Here is a 15,298-nt window from a genome sequence, read left to right on the forward strand (position 1 = left end):
TCTATTATAAACTAACTGAACTGCGCAACACAAACTCCTTATATATCCCAAAAGAATACTCATAAGTTCTAGAAAATAAATAAACAACACAAATAAATAAATAGACCTTCCTAGAAATTATTCAAAGAAAGGATGCTATAATAAAAACTTCAAACGGATTCTGGGTATTTGCAACGAACATCAGAGGCGCCGCGCTTTCGCCGAATATTAGGATTCCACTACAATCTAGACAGGACCGGCGGAGACGCATTTATAACATCATGTAGAGACCGAGTGGAGTTTCTTCCAATTAACCAGTTCATTTTTCTATACTTCAGTCAAATTTCTTCTTTGGTTATCTAAGGTAATACCTAAGTATTTTGCTGTGTTTGAGTGTGGAATCAGGTTTTTATTTATCCCGATTGGTATATGGTCTATCCCTTCGTTTGTTCAGTTGAAATGAACTGATTTAGTTCAATTTTTCATCTCATCGCCCAGTCATATATTCGATGTAGCTTGTTGCTTCTTCATTTCTCTTTTCTACTACTAGAATGGTAGTTTCAACGGCGAATGTGGTTATTGTATTGTTTTCTAACTCTGGATTATCACATGCATATCCACGTAGATTTGAAAAAAAAATAAACTTGAGCGATTTAATGTTTTATGAAAGTAATGTTCTTTGGAATTTTTTACTTCACTGAAGTCTACTAGTAATGATTTACAATAATTTTTTTGTAGCTAAATCTGTGTCAAATGAGGGTATTACTAAACCAAAAAAGTCGGGCGTGCTTCATTTTGTTTCTAATATGGCTTTTTTTTAACTTCCAAGGACTTACTTCGTCCACATTTAGCTACACCACCAAGTTCATAGATGCCGCTTGTGCTTAATAATGTTAGAAAGTTAATTTTTCAAAATATCTTTTATTGGTAAAAAAATAATTTCCTAACAATCCGCTTCATCCACTTGAATTTTTTGTCGATGCGAATATTTTTGTAATATTTTTTTAAAAGTATCAACACAAACCAATCCAGTTCCGTCTTGCTCTACACCTTCCTTCCATATTTTCTCAAAATTATTTTCCGAAAAACTGTATCCAATTTTTTCAAATAATGCTCTCAACATCTCTGGTTGTCTTGGCTAAAATAAACAAATAGGCTTTCAAATATTCCACTATAAATGACAATTTAAGAGTTTTAGGAAAGGAGTTTCAGAAAATGTGTAAAAAATAAGAACTGGTACTGAGAGACCAAAACCACCTTTCGGTTTCTGGTTAACAAAATTCTTATTTATACAGCAACATGAGGTATATACAACACAAGGTAATTTGTTTTAAAATGTCATTTGTCAGTAGTATTCGAGAACAGAAATAAGACAAACAGTAATCTATGTATGAAAAACGATGAATCTGACAAAAACTTAACACCTTCAAAAGAAAAATGATAATAGTTGGTCCAAAGAAGTTAGGTAACCGACAATACAGAATATTTATGAACAGAAATTTATGGAATCAGAAAAAATCTTGAATGAAGCGACTATCATCATATTCATGAAATTACAGCGAATACGATGGCTAGGACACATAAAACAAATGAAAATAATTGTGAAGTTGAAGAAAATAGCATAATGGAAGCCCTTAGGAAATCGGCTTAGAGGAAAACCAAAACGCCGATGGGAAAGTTAAGTAACAAGTTGATCTGAACAAAATGGGAGTCCGCAGATGGTGGAGTAATACCTAGGACAGGAAAAAATAAAGAAAAATAGTGGAAGAAGCTAAAACATGCAATGATCTTTAAATTAAAAATAAAAAATGTTTAGAACGTGGATTAACTTACCACAGGGAATGAGTCAAAGAGCTCTTTATTGAGTAATTAATATTCTTATTGGAATATACAACCAATTATATATACAGTAACATGAGGGTTTTCGTAGTGGGATTGTGGCAAAATTAAAGTGTACTAACTCTAATATATTTCCGACCTTTCGAATACTTATGTATTCATCGTCTGAGATTGGAATTATGGTCAAATACAATTTTGCCCCAATACCACTACGAAAACCCTCATAATCTAGCTAGCAAAGACTTCGTTCCAATTCACATACAGTAACATATAACAAAAATTATTCAGAGGTAATTTGTTTTAATGTGTCATTTGTCAGTAGTATTCAAGAATAAATTTTTAGTGAATACCAATTTGGCTTATTTGGGTAAAAGACAAGTTGTTAACTTACCAAAAAGAAATCTCTATAACTTAACCCATAGTTAGCGTAGATGCTAGGATTAAGTAGTGTTTTAATATTAGTCGAATCGCCCAAGTTTTCGATGTCTGCTAAACAGGAACCTGGAGGCGTTTGGGGTGCTGATAAATCTGTTCGGCAAGTTGGAATTCCGGAGCTTCGCATTTCTAGTTCAAATTGAAAAAAAAAATTTATGTTAGTTTCAATCTTCGTTAACATTTTGAATGGTAGTATAATTTTGGTCTGGTCTATACCTTGACCTGACAATAGCTTTTGACCAGGTAAAGGAAAGCTCTAAGAAATATATTGTATAGAGCCTATATATACAAGAACATTACTGCATATTGCCATAGAAAGTGTAGTCACATTTTAAGGGGATGTCTTATTAATCTATTCATCATGGGGGTCAGTCCATTGCAGCCTTTTCATGTTTATCTAAATGTTTTCAAGCGAATTAGTTTTTTATACTATTTTTTTTCAAAACTCTTTTACTATCTTTTTTGTTTCCTTAATATAATCTTCATCTTCTCATTTTGTTTTTTCTTCTTAGTGGTTTCATACTGTATCGTCTCCACTTCTTCTGTAAACGTGTACGTACTTATCTGAGTGTTCGTACTTGAATTTCACTATGCCTTTCCTATATTTTCACTCGAACATCATCGATTTATTTCTTTGTTTTTTTTTAATTTCTTTTATGTTTCTATATATCAATTTGCTTCTATTTTTACTATACTTGCCGCATATATTGATAAAATTTTTGATCAATTTTTAAAAAATTATAGGTTAAAAAAATGGTTTTAGAACTCTAGTTCATTACATCACATTAAATTTCTTACAATTTTATGCCCACAATTTTTTTTGTACGATAAAAAATGAAACAAATAGTGTAAAAGACCAAAAAGCCTTAACAGAATTTATCAGAGAATTCAGAAAAATAATTGGGGGCCCATATATTTTCAATTAGGGACATAATGAACCGTCCCCGAAATAATTGATGCAAAGTTTATTTTTCGACCTAATTTCCCGGACTAAATTAGTAAAATTCAATAAATAAAATTAATTTGTTTAAAAGATTAATTTTTTAATCACAAAAAATAAATGCTTTAGTCAATAGTACGTATTTTGAAAAAAATAAGTACAGGTTATATTATAAATCTGCCCTCTTTGGGTAATGGAAACACGTTAGTTTAGCGTTTTCTTAGGGTCGAAGAATCCATTTATCGAAGTCCCATATATTGGACATTAGTAATTTCGGTTTTACCTTTAATTGGATTGGATATCTTGCGAAGTCTTATTTTGAAGCCTATTTTTGCAATATGGAGGCTTGACCTAAGAGGAGAAAGACTTTAAAAATCGAAAAATAATTGCTGTTCGCGCTTTTATTTATTTAATTTTTATTTGCACTCGAATTTGTAACTGTCTCTTGATGGTATTAACCATACCGAGGAACATATCCAATTTTTGGTTAGGTTAAGTTTACTCAGGCTTAGGTTAGGCTATCTTAATTGGCCGATAATTCAGGGAAAAGATCATTTATCTACGAAAGTCGATATATTTTTATAATAAAGCGGAACTACCATTTCGTGTAATTTATAAATATACTTTAAAAACCTAGGACCTCGATAAATGGATTCTGTTACCTCGAAAACGCCAAATTAACGTAACGTTGAAAAGTAAATCGTTATGAAATTATCACCTGCATTATTAATAAAAAGAAAATCGCAACTTGAAGCTTGACTTGTAGTTATATAATACAGTTTGTCCGGTGGAATATCTTTGACCGACATCAATTCAATGGGTGGAGCATTGACGTTAATCATATTCACAAATAGTGTATAATCAATTTGATCGCCTTCGATTACATTTAATAATTTCAACAGGGGTTCCATATCTGCTAGTGAAAAATTGATGTGGCTATTTAAACACAGTTCATAGAATTTGTCTTTCGGAAGGCGACCTACTTTTTCCTAAAATAGATCATTTTTGTTACTAAACTTGAAAAAATATGAAGAATAATAGTTTACAAGTACGCAGATGGTTTTTTAAATCAAGAAACTGAAACCATACCATAAATCATATACTTTCACAACAATACTATTTGTTCTTAACAATTTAGCGCCATCTAGGGGTGTAGTTAACTACAAATTTCATATCATTAAAACAATACTGTCAAATTTATTAGGCGCGAAATTTGAATATTATTTTCTTTGTACCACTATCTCGAAACAAGTGATAAATTTATTTTATCAAAGTCTGTAAGGATAAAATTTTTTTAGGTATATTATCACAAAAATGACGTAATTTTTGCGAATTTGATTTATATCTATGATCTAAATGAAAAATTGAAAAAAATAATTTAAATTTAAGTAGTTTGGTGAACCAACTATACAATAAGTAGTTTGTGTTGCGTTTTTTGCAATTATAAAATCTTCATAGATTTTAAAAATATAAAAATGATCTGATACCCAAAGCGAATCAAATAACCAAGGAAAGTTTCCCATTCTGATGATATGTTATTGACTTCACTTCGGGTCCTAATTGTTTTGTTTACTTGAGGTTCATTTCCTCTATTTTTTATTTTGGTGGTTTTTCCTGTGCTTATTACAGTATTTTTTGTATTTATACATTCATATTTTTAAACCCGTATAGTCGATGAGTGATTTTTTATCAATTTTTTGTTTTTTTTCCTCAAATTACTGAATTAATTTACACCAAAAATAGGAATGAAAATAACAGACAGAAGAGCACAAAAGAAAAACAGTCAATTAAGATATTAAATGTTATAAACTGATAAAAGAAAAAATTGAATACAGGAGACACAGTGGAAGAAATGTGGACAAAATTTAGAAATATAATAATAAATGCAGCGGAAAAAATATGTGAAAGAACAATAGTCAGAACAAGAGAACAAATTGTTTTTCGGAAACATGAAAGATGCAATTAAAAAGATAAAACAAAAATAAGGAGGAATAAGGAAATAAATAACTACAGTACAATCAGACTATAAAAAATTAACATCTACAAGGAAAATCAAAAACTATTCTTTTGAGTCATTAAAATATCAGAGATACAAGTAATCATAATAAGAACTCGCTAATTGACATAAAAGATACAAAAGGAGATATAATAACAAACGAAGGTGATATCATGGAATAACGGAGGAATAACATATGCAAATCTTTATAATTAGATAAATAACTGAAAAAGCAATTAGAGAAGACAGACTTGTGTTTTTTAAGATCTGGAAAAAGTATTCGACATAGTCAATAGGAATAACGTACGGAAAATCCTAGAATACAGAGGTAAAGAAGAAAAACTGAGTAAAAACTTTATATAAACAGATGAAAAACTATGTCAGAGTTAGACAAGAGGTGTCGAAAAAGGTCCAAAACAACAAAAAGAGTAAAGCGAGTGTTAGATGAAGGGGCAAAATGAACAAAAAAATAAATTAAACAATATAAAGTCGGACACAGGAAAATGAAAGAATAAAAAGAGCAGGTCAAGGATTAAAACAAGAGATAAAGTAGAGAACTTGAGCAGCTGGAAGATTATTCAAAGCAATTAAGATGGTTTCTAGCCAAAAAGGTAATACCCAAATAAATAAAAACAGAAATATATAAACAAGTAGCCACACTTACATTGACATACGGATCAGTCACTCACACAGAAACAAAAAAGCAAAATAAAAAGAACAGAATGAGATTTCTATGAGAAATATAAAATAAATCAAGATACCAGGAAATAAGGAATAACATTAAATGAAAAAATTTGATGTAAAATCACAATTATGATGGTTTGGCCAAGACACAGGATAGGAAAGAATGGAAACTGATGGGGGAGAAGGACCCCGCGTTGACTCAACTCTAGCATGACTTACATCTGAAAAGATAAAAAGACTTCGGGATTAAGTAAGTAAAACAAAAATAAAGTAAAAATTCATAATTTGTCAAAAAAATGTTGAAAAATATGAAAAAGGATCCAAAAATGTATCATTACTGTTTAAACGAAATAATCAACTTCAGATAGCTCGATATCTCATTCTTTTCACTTTGTTACACATTTCTAGTATCATATCATTAATTTTCTAATGAATAAACGCATGAAAATACCGAAATCCGTGTAATACTTCATTCAAATACAAAAAAATAATAATTGTTGTGTTCCTTTTGCATGAAATCTCAGATAATTTGAACTCACTTAAATGTAGATAATTGAATTCTAGATCCCATTTAATTTTACTCAAATCAGATTAATTAAGGTATTTACTTCTCCCTTTACCGATGCAGCACCAACTTCTTTCGTTTAAAGGAAATAATAATTACAATGAACTGAATGAATGTCTCAGTTTGTCATTCCATTTGAGCCACCATTTCAAAGTGAGAACAGGTGAGCTGATTACCAGCTCAATTTGGAAAAAACTCAGATCATTTGCAAAAGGTGAGCCATAAATAAAACAATACAGTACATAATGACGAACATAACCTATAAATGCGAAAAGTTTCATCATTGTTTAAAACTTGATAGTTGGCTCTCATTGCTAAAATAATAACAAAACGAAGTAGTGAAAAGAAGCGAAATAGTGAATTCATGCTAAAAGTGATGTATACATAGTAGATAAAACACGTTGGTTTAACGTTTTCGAGGTCGTAGTATCCATTTATCGAAATTTCAGAAGTCGAAATATAGTACTTTTTACGTTTTACAAATAATTAGATTTGTTGATTCAATTTTTTCAACTGGATTTATGAAATAAAATAAAGGTTTTATTATGGAGGGCATATTTTTATGAGATATAGGCTTGGCTTAAGGGAGGAAAGGTAAGAAAAAACTTGAAAATAATTAACATTCGAATTGTAAACTCTTGATGTTTATATCCATTTTCTGATTAGGTTAAGTTTACTTCAAATGCGATTAGGTTAGGTTTACTTTAACTTAGGTTAGGTTATCCCAATAGGCCGATAACTGAGGAAAAATATATTTTACTATGAAATGCAATGAAGAACTGCCGCGTCGTTACTTGTAATTCTTAAATCTAATTCGAAAAGCCGAACTGGAAGTTAACCCATTCAATTATTAACGATCAAATATTTCTGCCATATCCGCCATGATTCAAAGGTACTATTGAGACTACTCAGTGTTTGCTGATGATCTATCACTCCTTTCAGAAAGTTCAGAATGTGGTATGGCTCTAGCTGTCAAAATGTAATACTTTGGTGTTGCTTTTACATAATGTGGCTAGAGGTTTCGTATTCCACGTATCAGAATCTGTACGTTGAATCCTAGCGTCTACAGGTGTCCATTCAGGCTTATTTAGATTAATATATTCAATAAATCTTTGGTTAGAGGTTCATATGAGTCTCTTTGTCTGTCTTAAGCTAGGTGGATTATTCCATTATTTCCCTATCTATCTATTTTTCCAACGTTTTCTCTATTGTTCTGTAACCGATTCCACACATGGGTTCAGGAACTACTGTTGCTATTTAATTGTCCTCCACTTCGGTGTGTCACGGAACTACTATATATCCTTTATCCTACATTAATCATTATTTTTAACTAATAATTTTAAATTCAATCGATTTATAAAATGTCTTAATAATAAAGTGGCAAAATTTGAACTACTAAAATATTTACCTTATCGAAATGCAACAATTTCTTATAAAATTCTGGGAAATTGAAGCGCCCTTCTCGGACGAGCTCTTTCGTTTTACTTCTTAGTTTGTTCCACATACGAACCCAAATAAAAAAATCTCTTTTAAATAAACATGGTTCAATGCTGGCATCTTTCATTAAATCTTGTACTCCATATTGATCTCTGACATAACGGTCACCAAAAGCATGGTTCTTCGGAACACAAGTTATATTACGGTTACTATAAATAATAAAAATTTTTAAAACATGAAGCCGTTAGTAATTTTTATTTTTGGTAGAAAATTCCCCATATTTCAGTCCTTGAATTAAGGTTCAAGATGTGTTTATTCTTCATCTGATTCTATTCAAAACAATGGGATGTACAGGGTGATTTATAACTATTGGGACATAGAGGGGTGCAAATTTGAAATAAAATATAAATGAAAGGCTGTGTGAAAGTGAACCTTTACACAGTTATATAGTATTACTTACAGCCATTTTAGTCAAAAGCACTAAAGCACCAGCTAACAAGAAAAGTCCCTAATATCCTAATATGGGAGTACCAGGTATACTGAGCAATGAGGAAGCAGATAGCCTTTTCAAAAAAAGGAGCAACGACTCCATACCTAGGACCAGAGCCCATCTGTGGATTCATGAGATGCCACATCAGTAACAAACTGAATGGATGGCTAAAGAATCAGATAAGAGTCTTACTGGAGATACACTCCAGTCTGAAGAACTTTTCGTGATGACCAGAAACGATATGAAACTGGTGATAGGAAGACAATCGCAGTTTTTGCTAGCAAACCATGGAAACAGCAGAGCATCTACTTTGCGAGTGTCCTGCCCATTTGGCTAAAAGGCTCAAGTGCCTTGAAGGAGGGACGTAGGACACAAAAACCCCCAAAACTGGACTCCTTTGGGAGTATTTTGGAAGCAGAACAATGAGATGTAGAGTCTTGTACTAAATTGTACTAAGTATAGGTGCAGAGCCAAAATAATCTACAATGCACGATTCTATATTTTCCTGGCTGTTTTAAATGCTTTTATGGTACAAAAATGGTTATCGATTCTTTTACAAGAAATCAAAGTATTTTACAATTGTTTTAGAATAATCAGAAAATATTTATATCATTTTTAACGAATCTAGATGATTATTAAATCCTAAAAAAAAATAGAAAGGTATGTTTCTAGTAATTTTGGATAATTGGCGTGCAAAAAGAATATGAATGCATGAATTAGGATCGATTTTTGAAAAATTTAATTCCTTTTTTCAAAATCGAAAATTCCCACTGGTTGACTTTAGTCTTAACAGATGTTTTTTCACTTTCCTTTTGATGGTGAGTAAGGAAGTAGTTATCCACGTAAATATATGGTACAAGATTTGAAATGATAATTAAAATAGGACCATTGGTCTAAGGACAAGTTATTTGGAGTTAAATATAACAATGGGAAACATTTGTTCAACATATTTTAGTAAAGTATATAATACCCACACTTTCTGTTGAATATGGCAAGGATATGTAGAAAAAATTTTAATAGTTTGAGTTCAATTTTCAACAGTTAAAATATACCCATTTATTAATGAAACACCCTATATAAGGTGATATCAACAAAATTTTTTTTGCTCCATATCAGTTTGTAATAAATGATAAGTTTAGATATAATGATTTCATCAAGATCTTTTATTGCTAAATGTGCTTTAAAAATTGATATGGATATCCCTATAGTATTTCTACAGCTTTTAAGGTATATTTTCTATAAGATATGAAGCACATCTTGAAAGTAGTCTTTCCGATAATTTCCCCTTAAAGTAAAAGTAATTATCCGTGTTGATTGCGCAGATATAACATATGAATCATCTGCCAACTGATCCCGCAAGCCCAGCCTCCTTCCTATAGCGTGGTAACAATAGTCCGAAACACTGAGGAATACTTTTCATCAGGTGTTGTGCTCGTCCACATAGGTCTCGACGCACAGTAGTTGTTTTGACGCAGTTTGGCTGGGAATTGTTTGATCATCCACCCTAAAGCCCCGATCTTGATTCCGGTGACAAGAAATTCCTATCGACCGTTTTGAAAAGGAAGAAGAGCTGAAGACTTTTACATGCTGGTTCCATTCACAGAGGACATAAATATACAAAAGTTGATAGTGACAAGAAATTCCTCGAGCTTGACTGGGAATTCATTGATTATTCACCCTAAAACTCTGTTCTTGAACCCGGTGACAAGAAATTCCTATCGACTGTTTTGACCACAACGAGGAGCCGAAGGTGTCAGTCACACACTGGTTCCATTCGCTGAGGACATACACATACAAAATTTGATGTCAGTGACAAGAAATTCCTCTTGTTCGTTTTCGCAAGGAGGAAGAGCTGAAGACATCTGTTACATTCTGGTTAACAGAGTTCGAAGACTATAGTTGATCCCACAAGTGGTTCTGGTGATGGCTAGGTTGAAAAATACCTGAAACATTGGTGTACTTGTTAATACATATGTCCCAAAAGTGGAAGTTATTTTTTTTTAAATACATAAACTTACTTTCTGGATGTGCCTCGTATCTTTTATGATAGTATTTGATACTACTTCTAATGAGATGAAAAAATTTTTTTTATACTATTTAAATGTATTAAATAATTGGAAGTTTGTATACTTGATGCAATTAATTGTTATTTTCATCTAATTTTGATATGAAATGATATCCCATAAATATTATGGGGTATCATTATGAATTTTCAGTTCAATGTAAGTAAAAAAAAATTATTTACGGTGCTAATGATTTTCCAAGTACTGGTTTCCATTTGTCTATGAGGTCTGCTTGTATTCGACTGGCATAAGTTATCGGCTTTTGAATATGCCATTGGCAACAACATTTCACACAAATTCCTCTATAATCAAAATTTGTTTTTTTGCCAAAACATGCCTTTTCATCAAATGGTGGTGACAGATAACTGAAATAATATTTCAAATTAAAATATATCGTTAGCAATTATGTTTCAGATTGCACATAGTTACCCATTACATACCTATACCTTATACCGATATTTCATTATTAAATATAATATGAAAAACAAAAATATACTATGCAAATGACAACTAATGTGTATGATAATAGACATTGAAGACATACATAAGGGAATTTATTTATTGCCAACAATACAAAATAAAAAAAAAACAAGAAAATGTAGGAAGGAAAAAAATCGAAACATAGTGATCAAATTTAGAGAGTTACGTGGCTATTTTATTCCCTATCCTTATACAAATGCTCTTGAGTGGGTCTGATACCATGTATCATATTTGAGTGTTTTTTACTTGTAATGTTTCCGGAAAGTATGTATGCTTGATGGTGTGCCCCTCCATCACACAGTTTCCGTTTACTATCTATGAAACTAGTATTTATTTATTCATATTTTGATAAATTTGTAGGGTATTCAAGTTGAGTTGAGTCTTCCTGAGGAAAATTGAGTAGCTACAGACTTGCTAAAGTAGGGACAAATAAACCCTTCATAGGACCCTACCCCTTTTAAGAAATCAAATACAGAACAATGAAGAAAACCTTGAAAAAGAGTGTAGATTGGGAAAAACAGTTACTGGACCAATCTACCTAGGTTGGGACACTACAGGACTCCAGTGTTTCACATCACACGAAGATCTCTAGCAGCTAAAGCCATTCCAGATCCTGAAGTTTCTAAGGGGAGTTGGTTAATATATCAGCTTTAAATACTGAGAATACCCAGGTCACGACAAGAAAAAAAGACAGAATAGATCCTTTAAGTCAAAAATTAGCTAGGAAAACTAAAAAGTCAGATTAAAAACTCAGAAATTATCTATGAAATCTATCTATTGAAATGAGTTGCTCTTTGTTACAACTCTATGTTTTATTGGCTGAAAATGAAGGCATTAATCCATTAAGGAAAAATATTTTCTAGTGGAAGATTTGGATACAACTCCCAATATGCTTTTTTTGAGTTCACTATAGTTCGTTTAGATTTCATTAAATAAATAGTATATAGGAAAATATGCTATTTTAAAAACATAAGAGGCTTTTTTTAATATCCAATTATGCTAGTAAGTAGGTATCATAGTTTATCAAAGTTTATTCATCACCTTTCAACAAAATTCAGTCTCAAGTACTGAATTTTTGGATACTTTTGTTTCTACACAGACTATTATAATGAGTAACCATGTACACTGAATTTAAAAAATAGTATAATAAATAACAGTAACATGATTTTAAATATTATTACCCTCTGAGAAGTTGTTCGCCAGCATTATAATCATTGTGCGTTTTTTTGTAATAATCATGACCTACTTGACTTTCCCATAGTACCTCGTATGGTGTTTTTGAAGGGTTAATTAGTTCTTTTACACTTGTCTCTAAAAATGTAATATAATTTAAAGTTTTGTAATATAGAAAGTTTGATACAGGGAAGAAAGACATTATGGAATATAAAACAAAGTTCAGTGAAGACAGCTGAATAAAGAGGTAACGAAAGCTGGAAGAATTGACATCAGAAACTATAACAACAAATTGTTAACCGAAGTCAACCAGATAGTAACAAAATCTACATTGAACAATTTCAGAATTGAAACTGAATCTCCAGAAATTCAATTAATCGATTTAAAAAGTAAAGCTTTGTGGAGTTGAAAAGTTACAGAAAAGCAAGTTAGAAGAGTTGGATGACCAGAATAGTTGTGAGGTGAAGAAAAATTAGCTAAAAAACTCAAAAATCAGCCAAAAATCTCAAAAATTAGTTGTAAAAACTTAAAAACAGCTAAAAACACAAAAATAAGCTAGAAACCTCAAAAATCAGCTGGAAAAAATTAGGTAGAGAACTCAAAGATTAGCCATCGCTCCCATTGAATTTGTATGCCTATTTGTTTGTTATTGAAGTACAAGTTAGGGTTGTGTATAAATGTTTGTTTTATTTTATTCACTTAAATGATGAGTAATTATCTAATAATTTCATATAAATATGTAAGTATATTATCTAATTTGTTGTAAAAAACACTAAAAATATGCGAATAAATATTTTTTCTTATGAATAAAGATAATTTTTTTACAAAGAAAACTTTAGTTAAGAGTACTATTTATTATGGGCAACATAAAATTTTGTGGCTCTTTAAAAACGTTGAAATCTTATAAATGTTTGGCTCTTCTGATTTAAGACATTAGATTGTTAAAAATGCTGTATTCCAAAGAAATAGTGCCAAACTTAACAACAATTGTTTAAAGAATAATAATTAATAGGTGATAATTATATTGTGATTAAGTGATTACCTTTGACTGACGGTTTTCCAAAAGTAACAGTGGTAGGTATCATCCCTTTCGGTAGACCTGGAACTGGATCTCTTACTTTTCCAATTTCTTTATTCCATAAAGAGTCATATGTAGTTTCACGTAAATCTTGTAAAAGAGTTTGATATCTCGTTTCTAATGGAGGATTCAATACTTTTGATATCTGCAATACATTAATATAACCAGTATATATTATAAAACAAAGTCTGTTCACCATTAACTCAAAAACTAATAAAGTGATTATATATATATATATATATATATATATATATATATATATATATATATATGAGAGAAATGCTTTATTGTCAAACCTTTCTGATCTTTATCTACCTACTCCATGTTCAGAATTTGTTAAAGGCTCAATAAAATGCACAATTTATTATAATTATTTACTGGAAATTGCCTTCTATGTTATAAATCACTAAAATTTAATTCAGAGCATACTTCAAACTGGATAAAATTGGTATTGATCTCTATATTATATTTCAAAGTTTTGTGTAAATAAAAAATAATAAAATTATAGTTACTTCAAACAACATATAAAAAAGAGACAATTTTTTATACAGAATTATATATACTTCTTTGAACTTCATAATCCAATAAACACAATTCATTAAAAAATTCTTATTATTAAAAGAGTATCAAAAATTGAAAGTCTTATCTTTTTGAGAGGACAGATACTTTGAAGGTAAAATAACAGAAGTTGGAGGGAAGTTTTATGTTTTATTGGTGGCTATAAGATATTCTATAATGAAAATTATTAAAATAGATCTAATAATTGAATTAAAAAAAAGTCATTTGCTCTTATTTCAACAACTACACACTACTCTATTCACTTTTTTACACTACTTGTAAAATGTTACTTATATAAATAGCTGACAAGAGGTTTATCCTTCACATCTCCCATATTAAAGAGTCAATACCCTATTCACCACTTGTAGAAATATCCGAAGAAGTCCATTTATCCCGCACAATTATTATATTATGATTCAAATGAATTAAATTCAAAATTTCTTTGCAATTAATATTAAATACAATTTATATTGCTAAATCACCTCGGTATTTCGCCCAAAAAAAGCAGGTTGCTTAAAATTTGGAAGTTTTAGAGGAGGCTCAAATCTATCTTCATGCCAAATATTGGCATCATGCTTCAGTGCAGTTATTTTATCTTCAATATTATATTCCTTGAACGTGTTAGCAGCATTATTTGAATCTGTTGTTATTTTCCCCGCCTAAAAGGGAAATAAATTATTCCTATAGCCACCGAATTTCTTCATAAATCAAATTACGGCACAAATAAGCGGTGATCTGTCGATAAATCTTCCTTTATTTGAACCCATCCTTTTAATTCTAGTAAAACTATCTGACCTATATTTTTAAAAGTCCAACGTTCTTTCTTGTTCAACTTGACATTGACGTAAACTTGATAATACCAAGAGCACTAGATAGATTACATATACAGTGTGATTCATTGTAAATATCCAGCTTCAATATTAATTGAGCAATTATTCTCACAGAAAGAGATAATAAATACACATAAAATATACGTTGCTCTATTGGTAATGTTAATTACGGATTGGCAATAACCCGTACAAATCCATTAATCCAGTGAAATTTTGGTGTCAATGTATTCAATTAATGGCTCAATTTTTACAAGTGTAGTTTAAATCTTAAACGTCGATTTAAACTACAGATACCGTTTATTTTCACGTTTATTGACAAACTCCAGCTTAAACGTTACGGGCGATCTGGAGTAGTTTAAATTTCAGTTTAACATGAAACGGAGAATCCGAACCTTTTTCGAATTTATTTCACAATATTATAAAGATTTTTGGTAGAATGATTGATGACCTTGACTCAAAGATGATGAAGAAATTATCAACATTGCCGACGCGCCGAGAAAACAAAATTTATTCGTTCTAGAGCGAATCTTTAAATGGTTGCACATTTTTTAAATTTGTTGTGGTTCATCGAAAACATGATCGTTTTTGTTATTTTCATCATTAAGTTCCGTTGCCAATTCCTCCCAATTTTTCTCTTTTCCAACCAAAAGCACTACCTTGAAGAAATTGCCCGTTTTTTTGTTTTTTGTTCATTTTTGTGTATACAACTTTCTTAAACTTTAAAATAAATATCGAAAAATTTTGTTTATAT

At 30.6% G+C, this 15,298-nt stretch overlaps 1 protein-coding gene and 1 long non-coding RNA gene across 2 annotated transcripts; one reads left to right on the forward strand and one right to left on the reverse strand.

Moving 5' to 3' along the window:
• Positions 1 to 880: 880 nt before the first annotated feature.
• On the reverse strand, positions 881 to 14,572 carry LOC130891832 (EF-hand domain-containing family member B-like). The gene is made up of 9 exons (XM_057796864.1): positions 14,434 to 14,572; positions 14,200 to 14,376; positions 13,124 to 13,304; positions 12,090 to 12,219; positions 10,611 to 10,793; positions 7,847 to 8,084; positions 3,912 to 4,182; positions 2,210 to 2,382; positions 881 to 1,117 (listed from the first exon to the last, which is right to left on the reverse strand). The coding sequence occupies exons 1-9, from the start codon at positions 14,482 to 14,484 to the stop codon at positions 923 to 925; spliced, it is 1,599 nt and encodes a 532-aa protein (XP_057652847.1). The 5' UTR covers positions 14,485 to 14,572; the 3' UTR covers positions 881 to 922.
• Positions 6,644 to 12,221, forward strand: LOC130891846 (uncharacterized). Its single transcript, XR_009058960.1, has 2 exons — positions 6,644 to 7,032; positions 11,269 to 12,221. It is a non-coding gene; the product is annotated as an uncharacterized LOC130891846 (long non-coding RNA).
• Positions 14,573 to 15,298: the final 726 nt, after the last annotated feature.

This window comes from Diorhabda carinulata, chromosome 3 (assembly GCF_026250575.1).
Source record: "Diorhabda carinulata isolate Delta chromosome 3, icDioCari1.1, whole genome shotgun sequence".
NCBI classification, from domain to species: Eukaryota; Metazoa; Arthropoda; class Insecta; order Coleoptera; family Chrysomelidae; genus Diorhabda; species Diorhabda carinulata.